Below are 26,311 nucleotides of genomic sequence, written 5' to 3'. Positions count from 1 at the left end.
ATAATACATATTATCAAATAGTTGTGCATTGTTCTATTAGGATTCACTCATTAGCTTCAGAACTACCTTCTATTTGTAGCTTATCAGCAAATTCCTAACAAGTCAAAATTATAATTTTTTTTCATGTTCTAGCTCTATCACTTACTATTTGAGTGATCTGATACTTAGCTTCCTCTGCCTCAGATTATGTAGGATGTGAATAATACTGATTACTATGGGGTTTGATCCCCATAATTAGGATTAAATATTGGTATAAATGCATGTATACATGTAATGGGCTTACAACAGTGCCTGGCATGTAGCACAGATCAATAAATATTAGCCACTTTATCACTGTTATTTTCGTTATTATATAGCTTTCATTCTATTTGAAAATCTACCTTAATTTTAAGGAACTCCTTAGGGGTAGAAATGATTAAAACTGATTTTAAGGCACATTTGTTTCTATTAATTAAGAAAAAATTCATTTAAAAAAAAGTATAATAGTTTTTGTTTTTTTTTTGGCCTCGCCATGCAGCTTGTGGTAGCTTAAACCCCTGAGACCTGGGATGGAATCTGGGCCCCTGGCTGTGAAAGCACTAAGTCATAACAACTGGACTACCAAAGGAATTCCCACTTTGTTGCATTTGGAAAATGTCCCTCCTTTATCTTCCTCTTTGTCCAGTTTTAACAAATATGACCAGTGTTTGGATATGGTTTCTACAAGCAGCGGCCACTTTAATGAAAGTGGTGGTGTGGCAGTGAATGGCAAGAAATACATTCAAGGACAGCTAATCTTTTTGATGTTTTTAATTAACTTTTATTGGGGTATAGTTGCTTTGCAATGTTGTGTTAGTTTTTCCTGTAGGATAAACTGAATCAATCAGCTATATGTATACATATATTCCCTCTCTTTTGCATTTCCTTCCCATTTCGGTCACCACAGAGTACACCCCGAAGTTCGCTGCATTACTATTTACAATAGCCAGAACATGCAAGCAACCTAAACATTCATCAACAGAAGAATGGGTAAAGATGTCATACATATATACAAGGAATATCACTCAGCCACGAAAAAGAACGAAATTGGGTCATTTGTAAAGACGTGGATGGACCCAGAGACTGTCCTATAGAGTGAAGTTAGTCAGAAAGAAAAGGCAGCAACTCTTAACAAGAAAACTAATTAGGACAGAAAAATACATCAGTCACTTTAGAAAGAATAAAGTGCACATGGGAAACATGAATTTCTGTTTTTGCTTTCCTTCTTTCTTCCTTAAAGCTGAATATTTCTTGACAGTGAATGAAATCTGAGAGGATTTAGGAGACTTCTGTTTGGAAACTACACCAATCTAAATGACTCAAATATTAATTTTGACGGGTGCACCTGCATTTATTTTCAGAAAACAATGCCAAGATATTCTATCCAACGAAATAAAAGAAACTAAATCCTTTAATTTTGGGTCACTGAGCAGGTGTCTCATATTTAGGCAAAACCTGTTTGTTAAACATATGCCCAACTGAGAGTTGTGAGAATGGAAGAATTAAAGTAATGACTTTAAATGACTGCCAGTAAACTGTGTTTCTGTTAACGTATCTGTACAGGTTGCACTCCCCCTGCCCCCCGCCAAATGACACCATTTGCCCTCCTTCCTTCAGCAGCATTACTGGGTACCCATTTTCCTGTATGTTCAACAACTTTCCCTTTCCATCTTTTTCAATCTTTTCCAATCCAATAGTTGAAAAAGTTTTGTCTTCATTTGCATTTACACGATTTTTAAGGTTGAAAATCTTTCAAGTATTGATACTTATTGACTACTTATTTCCTTTGAGAATTGCCCATTTTCCTATTGGTATTTAACCTGTTACTGGATTTTAGAGCTTTATGAATAAAAATATTATGTTTTATATATGTTGCAGATATTTTTCAGTCGTGCTGTGCCTTTGGCTTGTTTTTTTAAAAATTTTATCTTAAAAAGTTCAAAGTTTTATGTAGTGATCTACTGATTTTTTTTCCTTTATGGTTTTATCTTTGTTTATATGCATAATACAGGCATACTTCATAGATTCTGCAGGCTCAGTTCCAGATCACAATAAAGCAAATCTCACCACAAAGTCACATCGATTTTTTTACTTTATGGTGAATATAAAAATTCCATTTATATTATACTATAAGTCTATTAACTGTACAACAGTATTATATCTTAAAAAACAATGTAGACACCTTAATTAAAAAATAACAGTGTTCAGAAAATGGCATCAATATTGCATATTGCTCGATACAGGATGGCCATAAATGTTTGTAAAAAATGCAGTATCTGCGAAATGCAACAAAGTACTACAAGAGGAGTATGTATGTAGGGGTTTAGACACTAACATCAGTAATTCATTCATAAATCCTTTTTAGTTTCTATCTTTTATTTAATTTTATTTATTTTGCATCTATTCTGTCATAAAGTAGGAATATTTACCACCACCACCCCTCCACCCCCTGGGCTTTCCAGGTGGTGCTAGTGGTAAAGAATCCCTGGCCCCCCCGTCAATGCAGAAGATGTAAACACACATGGGTTCGATCCCTGGGTTGAGAAGATCCCCTGAAGGAGGGCATGACAACCACTCTGGTATTCTTGCCTGAAGAATCCTTCGACAGGGGAGTCTGATGGGCTATAGTCCGTATGTTGCTCAGTCAGGCACAACTGAAGTGACTTAGTACGTATGCACCCATGCTCCAGCTCTCTCCCCAGTGGAGTTAGCTAGTTTCTTCAAGATCATTTACTGAATAATATATTTTCTCTACATTTTATTTGATATGCTATCTTTATCACAGGCTACATTTTTATACCATATATCCTTTGTTCCAAAATATTTTATCTTTTAGAATTTAAAGATTCTGCCATTGGTACTTATCAGTCACTGAAGAGAACGTGTATCATAGTTGGCATGGCCTTTGTATATAAGAATTTAGACAAGAATATTTCAAGAGGATGACCATCTGCATTACTGCGACCTTGTGTAGTTGAATTTCAATTTTATTTGGGTTTGTTATTACCTCTTAAATTCTTCACAAAGAGTACACCAAAATTCAGCCTTTGAAGAAAATGTTGTATATTTTGCCTACCTGCCAGAAGATACTGTAGATATCTAAAAATTAGATCATGCACTTTTTTAAGCTATGCATGCATGCATGCATGCTAAGTCACTTCAGTCATGTCTGACCCTGTGTAACCCCACAGACAGCAGCCCACCAGGCTCCTCTGTCCCTGAGATTCTCCAGGCAAGAATACTGGAGTGGATTGCCATTTCCTCCTCCAATGCATGCTAAGTCGCTTCAGTCGTGTCCGACTCTGTGCGACCCTATGGACAGCACCCCACCAGGCTCGTCTGTCCACAGGATTCTCTAGGCAAGAATACTGGAGTGAGTTGCCATTTCCTTCTCCATTTCTAAGCTATAAGAGGGTAGTATGACCAGTTTATGTGTGATAAAGAACTACCCCTTAGCAATAATGGTGAACTGAAATTCCTGTTGACTTTCAATCACCTGTTAAACAGATGTTCTGACAGAACAGTAGACTTAGTTCCTTCATCCCACCAAAAACTATTATAAACATCATAACTAATGACAAAAATCAGTGAGTTTGGGGCTCTCCTAGCATTCTAAGAAACATAAGACTATAAATTTCCAAGTGACGGCTTTTTAAGTTTTAAGACATTTTATAAAATCTTTTTTTTAGTTGCTTTTCCTAGCACATAGTAGACAGTCCAAAGCATATACAATCGTGTTTTCTTTAAATGCTGCACTACAGGTTTCCTTTCTCGAAGATCTTCCTCCCCTTAAAATCTGCTAATGTCCTTCTTGACCATTATTTCCTAAGAGGATATTGCTTCTGACCCTTTTGCTGAGCTGCCCAAGGTTCCGAATGACTACAGTGAGCACTCAACCTGACTTGTTTAACCCAAGCTGTCTTCCTGGTGGTCTCAGCCTGGAGGGCATTACCAGAATTATTGTATCTTCTAAATAAACTGACTAAACATCCTAGGTTAGACAGAAAAGTAATTAAATTAGTTATTTTATTTTACAAATACTTAAAAGCAACCCAGACGATATCCTGGGATTGGTCAAAAATGATTTTTAATATATTTAAGTGATAATTTCTTCACTTGTATATGCTTATTATCATTATAAGGAAAGGTTTAGAAAAAAGGGATTTTTTTTTTTTTTTCTTTTTTGGTTTGGCATTTGTTTTAAGGGAGTAAATGAGCTTGGGTTTCTTTTTAACAATTTTATGAAATAAAGGTATGCTCTGATGAGGGTAGAAAATAAACAACATCTATTCACCAACCTAAACAAAGAAACAAAACGTTCATGCTGCCTTTAAAGTTAAAGACACCTGGCAGATCTTAATGATGCCACAAAAAGTCTAGGGTGTTGTGTGAAAGAGCAAAGGCATTTGGGGATGTTGCGAGTTCCACGTGACCAGACAGACAATGCAAGTCATCAGCTAAAGAACAATAAGGAGAGCAAATGCTTATGTTCTTACATGCTAGGCACTGTAAACAATTTACATATATTAAATCATAGTATCACACTTGCTTTGCATTAAACAATAAACAAGCTCTATCCAGCCATTATAAACCATCAGACTGTGGCTATTCTCACTTTATGGTTATGGGCACATAACTGGAGATACAGTAACATAAATGTGAGTTCCTAGACTTGTGAACTGATAAACACAGTCTTTAAGGCCTACATTAGATGCTAACGGTAGATCTATAGAGGTTAATTTTAAAGTGCATATCTGAAGAAGCCTCAGCCTCTGCAATATCACATAGATTAACATTTTTACAAATTCAAAAACATTAAATTAATATGGGACAATATACAAAAAAAAACCACCCCAATTCTTTAAGAGGCATCCAGTCTTTTATAGACTTCTTCAATGAAGGTGAACATGTGTTTCATCTGGGATGAATTACGGAGAACTTCCAAGTCCTTCAGAAGACTGTTCTGATTTGGAATTAGCGTCAGAATTTCTTTCTGTGGGCATGATAGAATAATTCATTTTTAAAAATTTATTTTTCATTGATATATAATTGACATGGACATTATATTAGATTCAGGCATACAACATAATGATTTGATATTTGTATACACTGCAAAATGATCACCACAGTAAGTCTAGTTAACATCTATCACCAAACATGTTACAAATGTTTTTTTTCCTTGTGATGAGAACTTTCAGATCTACTTTCTTAGCAACTTCCAAATATACAATACAGTATTAACGCTAGTCACCAGCTTATACATTACATCCCCATGACTTATTTATAAGTAACTGGAAGTGTGTACCTTTTGACTTTACCCATGTAATTAGTTTTTAACCTTTCACTATGAAAAATGTTATATGTATTGATATGTTATTTAGAGAATGATATAATAATAATCTTATACAATCACTCAACTGCAATTATCTATCAACTAATTGCCATTCTTCTTTTAAATCTATATTATTCTGTTTCTTCTCTGCCCATTCCCATTCCTCACACCCTACGTAGATTTTAGATATGAAAATTGTTACTTTTTGAGAAAACATACAGACTTTCTACCAGGGTAAACAGTGACACTACAGTATCTATTGGGGACCTTTGAAAAAAGATAAGTAACCAGTGTGCAGCCTACTACAAATAGGACATAGTATATTATTTTAGGAAGAGTTACATGCCATTATTAGAAGCATAAACAAAGCAACTGTCAGAATTTACTTTCAGAAATCTATCCTACAGCCACGACTATACAAATGTGTAATAATGCGTATACAAAGGTGAACATAGCATTACCTGTACTAGAAAAATTATTTATTTCCAAAATCTCCACAAATTATATTATGGCACATCCATATAATGGAATGTTATACAGCGACTTGACAAGCATGACATGTTCAAACTATACCATCACATGAGAAAAATAATTTTCCCTTACAGTTTATATCATAGATTTCATTTGTTTAAAAGAAGAAGAAGTAGCATATAAGCATACAATGTTTTTACATATATGAAATTTAAACTGGTGATTCAGTTAATACGGTAAATTGTAAGTACTAACCTGAAGCATGGGTGCTCTGAGACTCTTTTGAGAAAGTTCAGGAAGAGAGAGTACCCCATTATCTACTTGAAACATCTGAAGTAGAAAAAGAAAGCTACAGATTATTTTGTAAAGCTAGATTGTTTCAAAAAGTTGATTTCTCTTATTATTATTATTTTATTTTTAATAAATTTATTTATTTTCGTTGGGGGCCAATTACTTTACAATATTGTAGTGGTTTTTGCCATACATTAAAAGCTGTCTGGGTAAAATCTAATAATGAAAAATTATATCCAGGTTCTAGTAATAACTTTTTTGTTTTTGGAACAATTACCTGTTTTATCTTCTTTTCTTCTTCTTCCACCTCACTTGTCAGAACATAAACTTTGTTCTTTAGGCTGTGAATATCCCCAGTCATTGTCTCTATAGTTGCTACCATTTTATCTGTTTCTTCCTGCATCAGAAAGAGAAAGCTAATGTTTTAAATTAAATATACTATTAAGTGAAAACCAAACATTTTTAAAAACATCTTATATATTGAAACACTTCTGGAAGAAACTGATAATTTTCATTTTTCTTTCAAAAAAGTCTCCCTAGAGATTGATTTACTAATGGAACAAAGATGTACATGAACGTTTCCTCAAAAACTTACCAAAGCTCCTGGTATCAGAGATCCTGGAAGACCTATGTGAATTTAGCAGAACCCAAGGATTCACAGCAGCAGGTACAGCAGCATTCCTTAAGCAGTATGTAATAGCAGAGAAACTCTAATTTAGGAACATCTGAGTGCTATTTTCATTTGCCAAAAGAAAAAGTGCTGAACATTAGGGCAAAGATAATAACAGGAAATGAGTGGCAGTTTCTCACATAAAAAGAACATAAAACATATGGAGGAAAACAAAGAGAAAATAGATGAATGAAATAAATACGGGAATACCAGGGGTGTACTGACTGCAGGCCACACATAGAGTTAGCCAGCTTCTGGGTTTCTAAATGGTATTAAGTATTACATTGCTTTCAAATCTAGTCCTAGCAACAGCAAAGAACAGCACGGCCTCTGGGGATCAGGGAACAAGTAAATAAGCCACACAGAACCCACATGAAAGTAATGAAGTAATAACTCCAAAATCCTGATGAGCAATATGGTTGATATTTACATTTAACATCATTTTCCAAATATTGAAAGCAGAATTGTTACTGTCAATTATAGCAATCTTCCTTAACAAATATATTATGGCTTCTAGAAACCATTAGAAAGGGTACCTGCAGAGGTCTGCAACTGCTCATGGGCTCTTTTTGATTGGTTCAAGAGCTATGAATGATTTTTACCTTTCTAAAGGATGTTAAAAAAACAAAAAGCATCGTGCAATTTAAACCAATGCAAATCATAAAGAGCAAGATGTTTATCATGTAGCCCTTACAGAAAGAATGTGCTGATTCCTGAGTACCCCAAACTCTAGGTCTGTGAGCTCCATTTACTAGGCCAAACAAGGTCACAGGATCTGATACAAAACATGGAGAACAATGTATTATATAACTGAAATTTGTATTATATAAGTGAAAGTAGGACTTAAATGTCCTTACCAAAAAAAAAGTGAGGTGACAGATGCATTAATTAACAAGATGGGGGGAAATCCTTTCACAATGTACAGATACATTAAATCACCAAGATGTACACTTTAAATACCTTACCATTTTGCTACTTATATCTCAAAGAAAGCTGAAATTAAAAAAAAAAAGCCATATTATGCCACCCAACTGTTCATTAAGGGGAGGAGCTAATGTCAGTATTGAAAATATACTCTTGCAAAGTAACACTGGAATGAAAGTTAAATATAATCTCACACATTAAAGAAAGTGAGAAAACCACTATAAATTTACAGTAGTCATGTATGGATGTGAGAGCTGGACAATAAAGAAGGCAGAGCTTTCAAACTGTCGTGTTGGAGAAGACTCTTGAGAGTCCCTTGGAAAGCAAGGAGACCAAACCAGTCAATCTTGAAGGCAGAAGGAGAGGAGGGTAACAGCGGATGAGATAGTTGGATGGTAGCACCAGGCAAATTCCGGGAGATGGTGAGGGACGGGGAAACCTGGCATGCTACAGTCCATGGGGTCTCCAAGAGTCGGACATGACTTGGTGACTGAACAACAACAACGTAAATTTACAATATATGTAGATCTGCTACTCACAAATAAACCTTTCCATTTTTATTCTCAATCACATGGAAAAGCTGGAATGACCTATTTGTGAATGCTGACTTATTAGAACTCACTGGGGATGCATCCCTTGTTTAAACTACCACCACCTTGTAATAAATTAACAGACTTGTTACTTTACAAAGCTGACCTGCTGACAAAGACCAGATCTATAAACTACTTCAAAACAGCAAAGGGATATACGGTCCAATCTGTTTTAGTTTTAATAATTATTTAATAAGCCCCTTAAGATTGCTTTTCTTAATTGCTAAAGTATCCACTAATTAAAAGCCTGTTGTTTATCCTAATAGCAAATATTATCTCCCACTACCTTTCACAGGATAAAGATCAAAAATCACATGCCCTAAGGTTGGACTAATAGGACTGCATCACAACTGTGAGCAGTTTGTCTAAGGTTCAACTAAAAGTGCCAATATTTCTCTTTTTCACATTTGTAAAACATGAAATATAGCGCAGGCCTCTTTAAGTCATTAAGGGCTATAACTGTAAAGTGCTTAGAACAGTGACTAGAACATAGAAGTCTCTTGTTACATGTTATCTATAATGATTATAGAAATAATATGATGATTGTGCTCTTCTTGTCAAGTAGCACTGAAGGACAGAAAAACTAATACAATGTTTTGAAATTCTACAGCATTTAGTGATGAATTCCTATAACTTGCTAATCAAAAATAAGAAGACAGTTCATCATATTTAAAGTCTGATAAAAAAAAAAAAGGCTGCTGCTTAATTACAAATATATTAGATACAGTCTTAACTTTAGAGGACCAAAATTGAAAGGTTTTGCTTTGATTAAAAAAAAAAAAGTTTATAAAACACCTGGTCCAAGATGTAGTACTAGTTATTAGAAGAATAACATAATTTAAAAAACTTTTAATTAAATTAAATCTCTTCCCCTTTCCCTTAATGATGAATTCCTTTTTCAAACTTCATACCTGCAATGATGCCAGACCTTCCTCATTAGCTCTGTGCTGTGCCTTTTCCATTTTCAGTAGACTTGACACATGAGATAAATCTTGCAGCTTTTTGGGAGGGACTTTCAGGGTTTCACACACTTGCAGCAATCTTTGGGATAGAATAAAAACAGAACTGCTTATTTTTGAGTACCATTAGTATTGTTTTTGTTTTGAAATACTGTAGTCCCCTTTTTCTTTCTCTCATATTTCTAAAGGCTGTAATATTCTTTTATTAACAGTGGCTAATCTTAGCGGTAAGCCTCCCCCCCACCAAAAGCCCTGACAAGTCCTCATTAAGTCTTTCAATTGATTAAGATTTACCACAAATCATGGTGTACCTTAGCTGCTTTATAAAAGGCAAAGTTTCTATTTTACACATTTAACAATTGATTATTTATACACAGTTTAAAATAAACTAAAAATTTCCTTGTATCTTCTGAATGTGTTTCCTGGACTGTTATAGTTCACAAGTCTATCATTTAATGTGAATTTCTGGTAAGAGATGGAACATTATTCTGTTAGTCTTAACTACGACTCTGAACTTTAAATCTCAGTTGTTTCACAGAATGTGACCAATAAAAGAGAACGCCTGTGTCAGTTAATGATTTTTTCCTAACTTAATGATTTTAAAGAACACTTAGAGTTTAACATGGAGGTTAACACAAACAAAACATGGAATTTAACACAAACCAAACAGAGATTAGAGCGCTTTGTTAAAAAGAAAACAAAAATCCCCTTCAAACCTGGTTAAGTCACCAACAGAAACTGACCTACATCTAACCTCACTTCCAGCAGGCAGCAATACAGCTTTCCCAGGTTTGATTCTTGAGTTCCATGAGGAAGAAATCAAGAAGCAAAATCTAAATTTGGTTCCTCCTGTCTAATAACAGTGTATCTATATCCTAAAAAAGTCCTACGACTTGAGATTTGCAGGCAATTAGAAGAACAGTGGAACCCAAGATTTGTCTTCCCAGGATCTTACTCAAAATATTAATTTTTATAAAGAAAAAAGTAGGTTGTTTAAACTCTATCAATCATACTTTTCATTAAACTGTCAGGACAAACTTCAGCTATTCCCCAAATCATCATTGGCCCATAAGCACAAAACCTGTCTGAATTTTTGGTTTAAGTAAAATAAAGATTCCCTTTATAAACAGTTTTTTTTCTAAATCTTTATCAAACCTGTTCTGCAGAAAGGTCATTCACTGTTTCAAATGTTCTAAATTTGTAGGTTATTCTACAAAATCTTATTAAACTAAAAATATAACCAGTGTTTATCATGTTACAATATACCTATCATAATACTATGTCAACAACATCTAAGCACCATTTACAACATTGTATATCTATAAGTCAGAATTCCCCAAAATATGTTCCTCTAGAAAGCGTAGTGGCTAATTTTTATTGACTAGCAACTCTATTGTTTCATGACAAGAAAAAGCATATATGATTCAATCTATATCAATCATAACAGCTCTTGCCACAAAATCAGTACAATGAGAGGCAAATCACCCAAGCCAATCAGAATCCATCACCCAGAATATTCTAACTGAAGCTAAGAAGCTAAGAGCTTTCTTCTGCCTTTCTTCACAAGGCTTAAAAGATAAACAGGAAGCTATCTATATATACAGTTCTAATCTACTGAGGACAACTTATCTAAAAGAATGAAGACAACATGCAGACAGAAGCAGAGACGAGACTAATTATAAAATAAAGAATTCCTGTGGTAAATACTTGGAGAAGGCAATGGCACCCCACTCCAGTACTCTTGCCTGGGAAACCCCATGGATGGAGGAGCCTGGTAGGCTGCAGCCCATGAGGTCGTGAAGAGTTGGACACGACTGAGCGACTTCACTTTCACTTTTCACTTTCATGCACTGGAGGAGGAAATGGCAACCCACTCCAGTATTCTTGCCTGGAGAATCCCAAGGACGGAGGAGCCTGGTGGGCTGCCGTCTATGGGGTCGCACAGAGTCGGACACGACTGACGCGACTTAGCAACAGCAGCAGTGGTAAATACTAACTTGGAAGATGCTGGGTTGGGAAGATCTTCTGGAGAAGGAAATGGCAACCCACTCCAGTATTCTCGTCTGGGAAGTCCCATGGACAGAGAAGCCTGGTGGGCTACAGTGTATAGGGTCTCAAGAGCTGGACATGACTTAGCAACTAAACCTCTACCACCAGGTTAAACAAACTGAAACAGATTTATTTACTGTAGGATTTTAATATGTTAATACACCAGGAAACATACTTCTCTATCACTTTTATTCACAAAGTATCTTAGAGACACACAAGTGTTCCAACTATACTTGGAGACATGCTGTGCTGTGCTTAGTTGCTCAGTCGTGTCTGACTCTGTGACCTCGTGGACTGTAGCCCCCGCCAGACTCCTCTGTCCATGGGGATTCTCCAGGCAAGAATACTGGAGTGGGTTGTCATGCCCTCCTCCAGGGGATCTTCCCAACCCAGGGCTCAAACTGGTGTCTCCTGCATTGAAGGTGGATTCTTTATCAGCTGAGCTACCAGGGAAGCCCACAGAAATGTTGCTAGAGGAAAATTTGTTCAGATTCTAATTAGAATCAATTTGCTAAGGCTACACTCCGTCACATCAGTAGAAGGGAAAGTATCTCGAGTATTGCTACTTTGGGAGCTAAAGAAAGTGAGCTGTGAAAGCAAAAATGAGGAGACAATAAATAAGCAGTCTTTGAAATATGTATCTCCACGGCTGCTGTGTTGTGAAAAAACAGGCTATCTGTTGAACAGAATTTCATCTTTTCTGATGATCCAGTGTGATCGCTGTGAAGAATAGCTATTACATACTAAAATATTCTCGTTCATACACACCAAACATGGCTACCTGCCCCATATTAAAAAGATCATAAATAGCTACACTTTATTTTTGCTATACTTTTATTATGTATTAGTTTATCTATTAAATTTTTAGCCACTTCTTCTTCTTTACTAACAGGTTGTCATTCCTGTAAACAGTTTACAAGTTCACTACTAGTTGTCTTTCTTTAATCTCTTCAACCTGTCTCCACAAACTCTCATACCCATCCACTCTATCCCATCTTACCCTTTCTATTTTCTTACTATTAATACCATTGAGAATTATATTTAGAAAAGCAGTATTTGTGCTCACACTTCCCAAGAGTAAAGTACTAGGTCACAAACATTTCCAGGCAAACCTGAGGAAACTAAGATGCAGAACATTCTTCCATAAAAAGAAAGCTGAAAGTAGGTGCTTTTGATTTTCAGATTCTTTATACATTCTCCTAAGTTTAACTTACTTCAGAATTCCATGCAGCAGCAGCTTAGGGCAGATAGTAGGAAAAAAGAAGTCACTGAAAATTATTGGCAGTGGTGACGTTAAAGAACAGTTGGAGGGCTTCCCTGGTTGGCTTAGTGGTAAAGAATCTGCCTGACAACGTTGGAGACGCAGGTTTGACCCTGTTGAGGAAGATCCCACATGCCTCGGGGCAACTCAGTTCCTGTGCCACAACTATTGAGAATGTGCTCTACAGCCTGGGAGCTGCAACTACTAAAGCCTGTACACCCTAGAGCTTGGGCTCTGCAACAAGAGAAGCCACCACAATGAGAAGCCACCACAATGAGAAGCCCATGTACTGCAGCTAGAGAGTAGCCCCCACTTGCCACGGCTAGAGAAAAGCCCACACAGCAATGAAGACCCAGCATAGCACAGCCATAAATAAATAAATAAAGTTATTTAAAAACAGTACAAAAAACACTTGAAAAGAAACCTCCATCTGTGACCTGCCAGAAATAAACAGCAATAGTATCCTGGAAAATTATACTTGTTACAAATAATGTTATCTCCTATGCAGTGAAGAGAAAACACTGCAATAGGCTAAGTATCAAATGAGAGCGGTGAACTGTTAACTTGCAGTTGTTCAAAATGAAGTTGAATGGAGTTAATAGTTGGCATTTTTTTTTCCCAAACCTCAACACAGAGAAGTGAACTTTGGAAGTAGGTGCCTTTGATTTTCAGATTCTTCATAAACTCCCTTAAATTTAACTTACTTCAGAATTCCACGCAGCAGCAGCTTAGGGTAGATTACATATTCCCAAACCGTTCATCTTAAAATGACAACAACAACAAAAGAATGAAAACCCCAAATAAAAAACTTTTATATTCCATAAATATCTGTTCTGGTAACACAAGAACAGACTGGAGTTTTACCAATTACGTTTCAACTGTTTTTTTAATTGTGTAACTATATTACCTTTTCTTTAGGAAATTCAGATGATACTGAATTTGCTTACTTTCTCTAATACTGTCACTCAGAATTGCTCTAGAAAAGAAAAAATAGGGATTGAATAAATATTGGGATTGAATAATTATTAGTTTGAAACATTACTAATATAATCTGTTCACTTTTTGTAATTTCTTTCAAGTGTCCCTTCTTACTAACCAGGCAGAATCAATCACTTTATTTTATGTCAAGGACATTTAAAGTAGAGGAATAATCTAAGTTCTTTTTATCACATTATATCATTGTAACTAATTTATATGCCTCTTCTCATGTATTTCAGTGCTTTGATGGCAGAGTCCTATCTCTGTATTCCTTTTAGTACTGCTTCCATATGAAGTATCAACTTGAGCAAACTTTTTCCTAAAGTATCCCTCTTGACAGAAAAAAGTTATAAGTTTACAGAGAGCAGATTAGGCCATGTAGATTTCACTTTTATTTCACTGATAAAATTCCAAGTTTCTGACATTAATAAAAGCTTTTTTTTACTGAAGGCTAAGGCTATCAAAAGACATTAAAAAAACCTTCTTGCGAAAGAGAAAAATGCTGTATCACCATAAAATAGATAACAATATTTAAAAGGATACTGTGTTTGTAGGAAACGTAAGTAGAAATGAAAACAGTAAAACGGAAAAAAATTCATACTCACATTGCTACTGATTCCATCATAGTTTGCAAATGCTCTCTGCTACTCTTTGAAAGAAGTTGCCAGGTTTTTCTCTTGTTGGATGCTATCTGTACCTGTTTTAGAGTAGTATGTTTTGTTTGTCTTGTCACTGGTCAAAGAAGAGACTGTGGTTAATCTAGAAATGCGTATATTTTTATTTATAAAGTGATTCAAGGACAAATTTATCTAAAAAGAGCTAATGGAATTATGAGAACCACAATACTATAAAGCTGTATTAGCTGTTTAAGTTTTTTATTGCACAGTCATAAAATGCCAGGTGTTGAATATGAGTATGCTGTTATTGTGTTAACTTAAATACTATTAACTGATACTGCAGACACAAATGCAAGACAATTTTAAATGAAGAACCAAGCTGCAATTATTAGGATTCAGCATAAAAGTCTGGTTCTCAGAAACGACCCAAATTAAAGGACTTATTGAGAAGACTAGGAAAATGGTTTCTGCCATATGTTGGATGGCAACTGGAACAAAGGCAATTAACCAAACCAAGAATAGATACTGAGTGTCTGGTAGGTTATTGACATTGTTCTACTTATAATAAATAAACAAAGGAGATACACTATTGGCTTACATGAAAATTCATTTTGGAGAGACGGGAGATTAAATAATTATAGTTAAAGGTATGCAAAGCATTACAAAAGAAAAAGCACTGTGCATTATGTAAGTATAAAACCAAAGGACCTAACTTGTTCCTGGGTGAGTAGGTAGAACACTCTTCCACGATGAAGTGATATTTAAGTAAATATGATCACTCCAAGCTAATTCACTCTAGACAAACTTAGCTCCAACCTAATCTAAACAGTGGTAGCAGAAGAGGGTATTTGTCTCAAAGAGAAATCAGTAGGTGTGTCTCTATATCACAAATCAGAAAAAGTCTGACTGTTGTATATTCTGAATTTCTCTAGTTCCTTTCAATTTAGAAATGCACACAGTATTTTGCTAGTGGTGGTAAAACTTCAGCTGACCTAGGTATCTGACTAACCAGCATTACGTATTCTTGCAAAAATGAGAATGCTACCATTTATTACTATGTTTTGCTTATGCAGAATTCATAAACAAGATGCTGAGAACTTTTTCATAAATAGATAAAGCTTGAGAAAGATATGGTGAAACAAAACATAGAAAACAAATACCTTCAGAAGACAAATGTTTTGGATGATTTTTATTTTTTTTCACTGTGCTTCTAACCTAGAGAGAAAAACACACAAACATGCACACACAATTAAGCACTAGATAAAAAGATACTGCTTTTGCAATAGATTTGTCATGTATGTTGGCGTGAATCCGTATACCTTCTGGAAAGATGAAAAAAAGTATATTGCTACTTCTACAGTAAAAGGTGTGTATTTATCACAAGTGGAGGATACACTAAAGCAACTCCCAAACAATGGTGATAATGTATAACAGAATTTCATATGGTGCTAAAGAATGTTTTAAAGAAATCATTACTCATTTTGTCTGTGAAATAGTGTTAAATACTTTTTCTGAAAAACAAAAAATATAGGCATTGCCTAATACAGAGAAAAAAATGCTGATTATTTCTTTTATAAGAGAGGCACAAAATTATGGCAGGAAGAAGCTAATTCCTCTCCCACTAATTTTCTTCTATGTTAATAAAAATCTCCTCCAACAACTGACAGATTCTCTTGTCTTTTAATATATGAAAGCAATAGAATCTGTACACTTTATTACCAGTATTCCCATTTGAACACCTTACCAATGTCCCATAGCATCTTCCCCAAAGAATTCTCTGATTAATATGTTCGAAAAGAAGTAAAAAATCTTTATCTGCAAGTTTTTATAAATCATGTTGCAGCAGCTCCGACATAACTATATATGGAATATAAATTACATAATTTGTAGTAAAGCTGACCTTTAGTCTTCACATACTCCTTTATACAGAACAGATGATATTTTTACCAGAGTCCTGAATGATTGCAGCCATAAAATTAAGAGATGTTTACTCCTTGGAAGGAAAGTTATGACCAACTTAGACAGCATATTAAAAAGCAGACATTACTTGGCCAACAAAGGTCAGTCTAGTCAAGGCTATGGTTTTTCCAGTAGTCATGTATGGATGTGAGAATTGGACTATAAAGAAAGCTGAGCACCGAAGAATTGATGCTTTTGAATTGTGGTGTTGGAGAAGACTCTTGAGAGTCCCTTGGACTGCAAGGAGATCCAACCAGTCCATCCTAAAGGAAATCAATCCTGAATATTCATTGGAAGAAGGATGTTGAAGCTGAAACTCCAATACTTTGGCCACCTGATGCGAAGAGCTGACTCATTTGAAAAGACCCTGATGCTGGGAAAGATTGAGGGCAGGAGGAGAAGGGGATGACAGAGGATGAGATGGTTGGATGGCATCACCGACTCAATGGACATGGGTTTGGGTGAACTCTGGGAGTTGATGATGGACAGGGAGGCCTGGGATGCTGCTGTTCACGGGGTTGCAAAGAGTCGGACACGACTGAGTGACTGAACTGAACTGAATTGAATGATAAACTCTTTGAATGAGTCCTGAATGATTACCTTTTTCTCTGATAATTCTGCTTCTTCATCATCAATTTTTCTTTTTGGATTTCTTTTTAACTGTTGAGACTTTTTCTTGGAAGCATTTGCTTTGCTAGACATCTTGATTTAAACAGAACAATTGTAACAGCGTTTCAAATCTGTAAAGATGAAAAGCACGCAGAAAAATGCTTAAGACTTGTTTTATTACAAATATTTTGTTAAAAAGGTTACCTATAAATTTTCCAAGTTTGTCTTTAAAAAATCAGAATGAAAGTTTTAGGATAGTATTGTGTGTTTTAAAAGCATTTAAACATATTTTAAAATAAATAATGGTGGTTCTCATTAAAGATGTCTAATTCAATTTCATTAAAAAATTTCTGCCATTTGTATGGCCTTAAAAAGTCATACAAAACCACTTTCACATTTCTTACTTTATACTCCCCCATACAGTAATGTTATCTCCATGCTTAAATCCAAGAAAAGGGAAATATAAAAGTGCTGAATTGTTTTTTTCTGGTCACAGATAATGTCAACTCAGAGTAACATTTAGGTCTTCTTATTTTAGGCTTAATGGATTCATCATTCAAAGTGACTCAGCACACACACACAGACAGATTTATGCCAAAGATGGGAGGAGATAACTTTTAGGATTATACCATGAGTCTACACTATAGAAATTCATGTGGTAAATTCCCTCTTAAGGATTTAAGCTATAACTCTTGCTACGTTGCAAGAATTATAACAAAGGTTCTTCACACCAAACGCATCTCTGCTAAAAGAAACAGAGGAACAAAATATTCATTTCCGCATAGACCATAAGGAGTAGACAGTTTGGAGTTAGGTACCCGTTAGGTACAGTATGTGGACATGCACACACACACCCCCTAAATATGTGTAGTGTGTACATTACACACACACACACACACACAATTAGATATATAGATAAATCAGTCACCATTTCTTTTCTAAAAATTCAAAGTTAATTACATTAATACAGTTATATATGCAGATTTAGAGACAGACAAAGTAGGTACTCTGGATAAATCTATTTCCTCAAATTTTAAAAGGAAGTTTAAGCTTTTCCCCTACCCCCAAAATGGTGGGAAAGAATCAACTGAAAGATCATGAACTATACTTAGGGGCTACATGTCAAATCAGTTACAAAACACAGTTGTTGTTCAGTTGCTCAGTCGTGTCCGACTCTTTGCGACCCCATGGACTGCAGAACGCCAGGCTTCCCTGTCCTTCACCATCTCCCGGAGCTTGCTCAAACTCACATTCATTGAGTCGGTGATGCTATCCAAGCATCTCATCCTCCTCTCCTCCTGCCTTCAATCTTTCCCAGTATCAGGGTTTCATACAATGAGTCAGCTCTTTGCATCAGGTGACCAAAGTATTGGAGCTTCAGACTCAACATCAGTCCCTCCAATGAATATTCAGGATTGATTTCCTTTAGGATTGAATGGTTGGATCTCCCTGCAGTCCAAGGGACTCTCAAGGGTCTTCTACAACACCACAGTTCAAAAGCATCAACACTTTGGTGCTCAGCCTTCTTTATGGTTCAACTATCACATTCATAAAACACAGTGGAAGCTAAAATACACTTTACTCTGCTCTTGAACAATGTGGTACCTTATACTACACCAGTCTCCTCTGTTTCATTCTTGAAATGTCTAATTCTTTTAACTAAACACTCATGCCCTCTACTTCCCCTACTTAGAAACCAATGAATATGACAGATTTGCTTGTAGACCTCTCCTGGAAGGGCTGCCATGTACAGGAGTTCAGGTTGTTCACTGGAGAAAAGCATCCAGGTGAGGGAACCATTGAGGGCTAAGATTTACTCCTCATTCCATTCAGGAGACTAAAAATGGTACAAATTCCTTCTCACTTCTGTTATTGAGAGGTGAAGTCTATGTCCCCTTGTCTTAAATCTCGTAGACTCTGCAGCAGTTTAAGTGGTAGAATATGGTGGAAATGATTCTGTACCAGTTTCCTGGCCAAATATGAGCAGACTAGTAGCTGCCACTACCCCTTGCTTGGAATATTTGCTCCTGAAACCCAGCTAACACTCGATGAGGAAAGTCAACATGAAGAGGAACTGAGGACCTAGCCAAAAGCCCCAGCTGAATTTCCAACCTAGCTAGCATCAACTTGCCAGCCTTGTGCACGTACCTGAGCCAACAGGCTGCAGCTGATATTTCATGGAAAAGTCATCAATCAACCCTACTAGCTGTTTCCAATTCCAAATTCAGGAAGAAAATAGTGATTTTTTTAAATTAAAAAATAAAAACCCTTAAATAATACCCACCTCATAATACCTAAACTCTTTACTGTGACATTTGCAGTCCTCAGCAATCTAGCCTTGCCAAGCTTTCCATACATCTCTCCCACGACTCCTCAAATGAATCTCCCTTTCCAGCTAGACTTGATTTTCTGAACACACTGTGAATAATGCACTAGTTCTATCTGAGCTTCACTCTCCTGTCTGCCCACCCTCCTCCTGTGAGCCATCTGCTTCTGAAAACCTTCCTAACCACTTTCCCTCATTGCTCTCTAAAAGCCCGTGCGCTCTTATGGTCTCTCTCATTTGGCACTTATTTATAGTTTGGTTTTGTTCATCATTTTTCTTGATATTCTTTATTCAATAACATGTAATTCAGTGCTACTCCAAATTTGATTCACATACTGTTACAGTCTTTTTAAGTACAGAAATTAAAAATATTCATTTAGAAACTTTTATAGCAATTTGACAACAATTTTAAGTATGTTAGGTCTGGTCAAAAAATAACTGGCTTTATTTTTTTAAAGTTTAATTTCTCTGGTAATTCATTTAAAAAGAGACTTTTTAAGATAACTTTTAGAGAAATTAAGCAGAATTTGATTATATCCACACCACCTTCCCTACTATCAATATCCCTTACCAGAGCAGTGCATTTACTACAATCCATGAACCTACAATGACACATCACATCACCCAAAATTTATGGCTTACACTGGGGTTCTTCCTTGTATATTTCATGGATTTGACTAGTAATTTTTTTTTATTGTATTTTACAAAAGTAGCAGTTGTGGTGACTGATTAAAAATTAAAGCAACAATAACAAAAAAACTGGTCCTTTACCACAGACCATCTGAAAAGCTCTGTTTTCATTGATACATACTTGAAGCAATATGTCATACAGCAAAGAAACTAAAGAGCTTCCTGATGAGGATAAAAGAGGAGAGTGAAAGAGCTGGTTTGAAACTCAACATACAAAAACCTAAGATCATGGCATCCAGTCCCATCACTTTATGGCAAACAGAGGGGAAAAAATGGAAGCAGTGACAGATTTTATTTTCTTGGGCTTCAAAATCACTGAGGACGATGTCTCCAGCCACGACATTAAAAGATGCTTGCTCCTCGGAAGAAAAGCTACGATAAACCTACACAGCCTATTAAAAAGCAGAGGCATCACTTTGCTGACAAAGGTCCGTAGAGTCAAGCTATAGTTTTTCCCGTAGTCACATACGGATGTGAGAGTTGGACCATAAAAAAGGTTGAGCACTGAAGAATTGATGCTTTTGAACTGTGGTGTTGGAGAAGACTTTTGAGAGCCCCTTGAACTGCAAGGAGATCAAACCAGTCAATGCTAAAGAAAATCAACCCTAATATTCATTGGAAGGACTGATGCTGAAGCTAAAGCTCCAGTACTTTGGCCACCTGATGTGAAGAGTTGATTCATTGGAAAAGACCCTGATGCTGGGCAAGACTAAAGGCAAAAGAAGAAGGGGGAGGCAGAGGATGAGATGGTTGGATGGCATCACTGACTCATCAGACACGAATTTGAGCAAACTCCAGGAGATAGTGAAGGGCAGGGGAGCTTGGTGTGCTGCAGTCCATGGGGTATCAAAGAATCGGATGGACACGACTTAGTGACTGAATAACAACCACAAGTGGTAGTAGGCAGAGACAGATATGAGAACGGTTCCCGGGTATAGTCAATTATACACAGTGCAACAACTGTTAGACGAGCGCATATCTCAAACTGGCGTGTGCATGTGGGGATACACGGTACTCAGAGAAAAAAGTAGTTTATGAATTACATTTTGAAATATTTAGCCAGAAGAAAGGGAAGTAGAGTATCTGAGAGGAAAAAAGGCCCATTGGCAGGACAGCTCAAAAGAAGTCAGTCTGTTCAGGGAAAATTCAGAGACTTTCACACGTGCAGAAGCAACGGGCAGAAGCAAGACTCGAACTGTAGTTTGAGTTCAGACTACATACTGCAGTAAAGAATGTATTCTTTACCCTGTAGGAAACAGGGAGGCATTCTAGGTTGTCTTGTTTTTCTTTGTCAGCTTGCTGAAACTCGTGGAAACCACCAATTTAAATTTCTATGTGGGTACAATAGGTTAACACGACGTCTGCCAAAACTTACAAATACGCAATGTTTCCTTTTTGCAACGGATGCCTCGGGGTAGCGACGCTGCCAACCGCAGTTTCCTTAAGGCTCAAAGGCACTCATCACTAATACTGCACTTCGCTCCACGACTGACTGCGGGAAAGAGTAAGGAAGCAGGACGAAGATGAGGATGATTCGGGGAAGGGAGGGAGGAAACATGCGTGGCTTCACTCCCTCTTTGCGAATCAAACAGTACTTTGTTTATCCCTGGCTGCGAAAGGCAAACCTGTTCGGATCTCCCACCCTCCTTTTGGAAAACCACCTGCAACTCCTCAAACACAAGCCGTCAAGTTTGCCACAACCAAGTTGGCCGCAAAACTCATCCTCCAAACTGGAGCCACCGGCGAGCGAAGCGCTTTCACTACTCACCAAAAACTGATCCTTGAATCCTTTCATGAGCTGTGCTCGGAGTATTTCGCGCCCAAACCATCCAAAGCTGCGGAGACCCGGAAGTGAGCACATAGAAACCGGAAACGCCTATGGGGAGTGGCGGGCATCTATCTACGCCCCCTAACGTCATCAGGAGCGCGCCCACGAGAGCGTGACGGGATTGGTTGGAACGAGGGCGGTCGGCCGACGCCCCCATCCCATCCCATCCCGTGGGCCTTTGCGTTTGCTTGGTCGCGGGTACTGCTTTGGGGATTTCTGACTTGCAGAGCTCGGGGTGCTGAGGTCCAGCCGTCTTCTTCCAAGGCCTCGAACCGTGAGTAAGACCGTGCACCTTGGGGAACATCTGCCTTTCGGATCCCTCTATTCTTCAGACTCCTCCCCACCCTTAGTTGTCCCCGGAGAAAGTTGTCCTTTCTCTCTTCGCAACTCCCAACTCCCTCCTTCTTTACTGCTGAGAAGGGATCCCACTCTCCTCTACCCTCTTCTTAGGTTTGGATGCTCCACTGGCCTCTCTCTTGCAGTGAGGTCCGTGGAAGTTCGGAGGTACTGCAGAAAAGAAGGTGCTGTTAATGTCCCAGAGGCCATATTGCCATCTTCCCTGGCTACCCAGGAACCCCGAAGTTCCTCTGGGCAGAGAGCGATTGTAGGATTCCAGAAGAATATGCTCTCTCCAGAGCTGCCTCCTTCGAGGCCACGGTGATTGTGAGGGTTTTTTGTGAGAGGTGGCGTAATTGGAAGTTTCTTTATGTGTACAGATGAAGGTGATGGTGAGAGGTGGAAAGACAGGTCTAAACTTACATGAAAGTGTAAATTGCTAACTTGTTCTCGTTTTTATCTGGAAAGAGAGCAATCTTTTATACGCACCAAACTCTGAGAAATATATTTGTGTATGTGTGTAAAATTTTAAATCACTTGATGATTTTTCTCCTAGTATTTTATGTTTAAAGACTTATTTAGGCTGATACTAAATTTAATTTGCATGGTCTGTGTTGTCCTCTCTCACCTAAATTGGCCGAACATTGGAGGCGGATAGCTTTTAAAGTGGAATCACGTATAAACAAATTTGAAAGTGATTTGATTCAGAACTTTATGTAGGTGTCTTACCCATATTTTTTTTGAGGGTGTGGCAGATGTTGCTTCATCATTAGGGCAAATGTTGCTTCACCGTTGCTCTTTGACACATTTTAATCACCTATAACTTATTATATTTGCTTTGCATGTTATTTCTTTGGTTGCTGAAAGTGTCTGTTGATGGATCTTTTGAGAAAAGTTCAGAAAGCCTGTTTCCATCAGCCGAAGTTGTGTTCTTATCTAAAAATGATGTCTATTTCCAGTGTTTACCAATTTGCTATGTGATTTTCAGGAAGTCACCTACATAGGGCTCTTTCCTATCATTTATCCAGGTTTAGGAAAGCCCTGCCTGCATTTTGTAAAGCCCTACCTGCAATATTATAAAGAGCAATATTGCATAGGAACCTGGAATGTTAGGTCCATGAATCAAGGTAAATTGGAAGTGGTCAAACAGGAGATGGCAATAGTGAACATTGACATTTTAGGAATCAGTGAACTAAAATGGATTGGAATGGGTGAATTTAACTCAGATGACTGTTATATCTGCTACTGTGGGCAAGAATTCCTTAGAAGAAATGGAGTGGCCATCAACGTCAAGAAAAGAATCTGAAATGCAGTACTTGGATGCAATCTCAAAAACGACAGAATAATCTCTGTTCGTTTCCAAGGCAAACCATTCAGTATCACAGTGATCCAAGTCTATGCGCCAACCAGTAGTACTGAAGAAGCTGAAGCTGAATGGTTCTATGAAGACCTACAAGACCTTCTAGAACTAACACCCCCAAAAGATGTCCTTTTTATTATAGGGGACTGGAATGCAAAAGTAGGAAGTCAAGAAATACCTGGAGTAACGGGCAAATTTGGCCTTGGAGTACAGAATAAAGCAGGGCAAAGGCTAATAGAGTTTTGCCAAGAGAATGCACTGGTCATAGCAAACACCCTCTTCCAACAACACAAGGAAAGACTCTACACATGGACATCACCAGATGGCCAACACCAAAATCAGATTGATTATATTCCTTGCAGCCAAAGATGGAGAAGCTCTATACAGTCAGCAAAAACAAGACCAGGAGCTGACTGTGGCTCAAATCATGAACTCCTTATTGCCAAATTCAGACTTAAATTGAAGAAAGTAGGGAAAACCACTAGAGCATTCAGATATGACCTAAATCAAATCCCTTTCAGTGGAAGTGACAAATAGATTCAAGGGATTAGATCTGATAGACAAAGAGTGCCTGAAGGACTATGGATGGAGGTTCAGAGGTTCGTGACATTGTACAAGAGGCAGTGATGAAGACCATCCCCAAGAAAAAGAAATGTGAAAAGGCAAAATGGTTGTCTGAAGAGGCCTTACAAACAGCTATGAAAAGGAGAAGTTAAAGGAAAAAGAGAAAAGGAAAGATATATCCATTTGAATGCAGAGTTCCAAAGAATAGCAAGGAGAGATAAGAAAGCCTTCCTCAGTGATCAATGCAAAGAAATAGAGGAAAACAATAGAATGGGAAAGACTAGAGGTCTCTTCAAGAAAATTAGAGATACCAAGGGAACTTTTCATGCAAAGATGGGCACAATAAAGGACAGAAATGATATGGACCCAACAGAAGCAGAAGATATTAAGAAGAGGTGGCAAGAATACACAGAAGAACTATACAGAAAAGATCTTCATCACCCAGATAACCACAATGGTGTGATCACTCACCTAGAGCCAGACATGCTGGAATGTGAAATCAAGTGGGCCTTAAGAAGCATCACTACGAACAAAGCTAGTGGAGGTGATGGAATTCCAGTTGAGGTATTTCAAATCCTGAAAGATGATGCTGTAAAAGTGCTGCACTCAATATACCAGCAAATTTGGAAAACACAGTAGTGGCCACAGGACTGGAAAAGGTCAGTTTTTATTCCAAACCCAAAGAAAGGCAATGCCAAAGAATGCTCAAACTACTGTGCAATTGCACTCATCTCACACGCATGCAAAGTAATGCTCAAAATTCTCCAAGCCAGGCTTCAACAGTATGTGAACTGTGAACGTCCAGATGTTCAAGCTGGATTGAGAAAAGGCAGAGTAGCCACATATCAAATTGCCAACATCCATTGGATCATCGAAAAAGCAAGAGAGTTCCAGAAAAACATCTACCTCTGCTTTATCGACTATGCCAAAGCCTTTGACTGTGTGGATCACAACAGACAGTGAAAATTCTTCAAGAGATGGGAATACCAGACCACCTGACCTGCCTCCTGAGTAATCTGTATGCAGGTCAGGAAGCAACAATTAGAAATGGATATGGAACAACAGACTGGTTCCAAATCAGGAAAGGAGTACATCAAGGCTGTATATTGTCACCCTGCTTATTTAACCTATATGCAGAGTACATCATGAGAAACGCTGGGCTGGAAGAAGCACAAGCTGGAATCAAGATTGCTGGGAGAAATATCAATAACCTCAGATATGCAGATGACACCACCCTTATGGCAGAAAGTGAAGAAGAACTAAAGAGCCTCTTGAGGAAAGTTGAAGAGGAGAGTGAAAAAGTTGGCTTAAAGCTCAGCATTCAGAAAACTAAGATCATGGCATCTGGTCCCATCACTTCATGGGAAATAGATGGGGAAACAGTGGAAACAGTGTCAGACTTTATTTCTTTGGGCTCCAAAATCACTACAGATGGTGACTGCAGCCATGAAATTAAGAGACGCTTGCTCCTTGGAAGAAAAGTTATGACCCACCTAGAAGCTTTTAAAAAGCAGAGACATTACTTTGCCAACAAAGGTCCATCTAGTCAAAGCTATGGTTTTTCCAGTAGTCATGTATGGATGTGAGAGTTGGACTATAAAGAAAGCTGAGCATGGAAGAATTGATGCTTTTGAACTGTGGTGTTGGAGAAGACTCTTGAGAGTCCCTTGGACTGCAAGGAGATCCAACCAGTCCATCCTAAAGGAAATCAGTCCTGAATATTCATTGGAAGGACTGATGCTGAAGCTGAAATTTCAATACTTTGGCCACCTGATGCTAAGAGCTGACTCATTTGAAAAGACCCTGATGCTGGGAAGGATTGAAGGTGGGAGGGGAAGGAGCTGACAGAGGATGAGATGGTTGGATGGCATCACCGACTCAATGGACATGAGTTTGTGTAAACTCCGGGAGTTGGTGATGGACAGGGAGGCCTGCCGTGCTACAGTCCATGGGGTCAGAAAGAGTTGGGCACGACTAAGCGACTGAACTGAACCTGCATTTTGCATGAAATGAGTGTGATGTTATCTGTCTGCAACCTAGTTTCAGGCAGTTTTCAGATTACTGTTTTAAAAATGTATTTTTTATTGAAGTATAGTTGAATTACAATGTTATGTTAATTACTGTGTACTGTGCATGCATGCTCAGTCCCATCCTACTATTTGGGATACCATGGACTGTAGCACACCAGGCTCCTCTGTCCATGGAATTTCCCAAGGAAGAATACTGGAGTGGGTTCCATTTCCTTCTCCAGGGATCAAACCCATGTTCCTTGTGTCTCCTGCATTGGCAGGCAGATTCTTTACCACTAGAGTTACCCTGAGTGTTAATTACTGCTGTACAATGAAGCCTCTCAGTTATACATGCATATACATTTTTTTCATATTCTTTTCATTATGGTTTATCACAGAATATTGAATATACTTCCACATGCTATACATTAGGACCTTGTTTTTTATCCTTTTTATTAGATTACTTTTTA

General features: G+C 37.5%; 2 protein-coding genes across 8 annotated transcripts in view; one reads left to right on the top strand and one right to left on the bottom strand.

The window, feature by feature from the left end:
* Positions 1 to 776: 776 nt before the first annotated feature.
* CENPQ (centromere protein Q) lies at positions 777 to 21,601 on the bottom strand. 6 transcript variants are annotated; one of them, XM_081520806.1, is made up of 10 exons: positions 21,513 to 21,601; positions 21,120 to 21,236; positions 16,720 to 16,859; positions 15,321 to 15,375; positions 14,149 to 14,275; positions 13,473 to 13,541; positions 9,208 to 9,337; positions 6,390 to 6,509; positions 6,077 to 6,151; positions 777 to 5,011 (listed from the first exon to the last, which is right to left on the bottom strand). In XM_081520806.1, the coding sequence occupies exons 3-10, from the start codon at positions 16,819 to 16,821 to the stop codon at positions 4,880 to 4,882; spliced, it is 810 nt and encodes a 269-aa protein (XP_081376932.1). In that variant the 5' UTR covers positions 16,822 to 16,859; positions 21,120 to 21,236; positions 21,513 to 21,601; the 3' UTR covers positions 777 to 4,879. The 6 variants fall into 6 exon arrangements, with proteins under 6 accessions (XP_081376932.1, XP_081376936.1, XP_081376933.1 ...); XM_081520810.1 differs by having other exon boundaries at positions 14,149 to 14,240; XM_081520807.1 differs by lacking the exon at positions 21,120 to 21,236 and having other exon boundaries at positions 14,149 to 14,302.
* Positions 21,602 to 21,752: 151 nt separating this feature from the next.
* The window catches only part of MMUT (methylmalonyl-CoA mutase), a 40,162-nt gene continuing 35,603 nt past the window's right edge, over positions 21,753 to 26,311 (top strand). The window contains exon 1 of one of the 2 annotated variants that reach the window (XM_081520802.1): positions 21,753 to 21,846. The gene's annotated coding sequence lies outside the window, so the exon portion shown is untranslated. Of the gene's footprint in view, positions 21,851 to 26,311 lie in introns of both variants that reach the window. The other variant, XM_081520803.1, reaches the window with a different exon arrangement.

Source organism: Giraffa tippelskirchi, chromosome 8 (assembly GCF_054371585.1).
Source record: "Giraffa tippelskirchi isolate mGirTip1 chromosome 8, T2T-mGirTip1v1.2.pri, whole genome shotgun sequence".
In the NCBI taxonomy this organism is placed as follows: domain Eukaryota; kingdom Metazoa; phylum Chordata; class Mammalia; order Artiodactyla; family Giraffidae; genus Giraffa; species Giraffa tippelskirchi.
The sequence above is the reverse complement of the archived record's forward strand: the minus strand, read 5'-3'. Positions and strand labels throughout refer to the sequence as shown.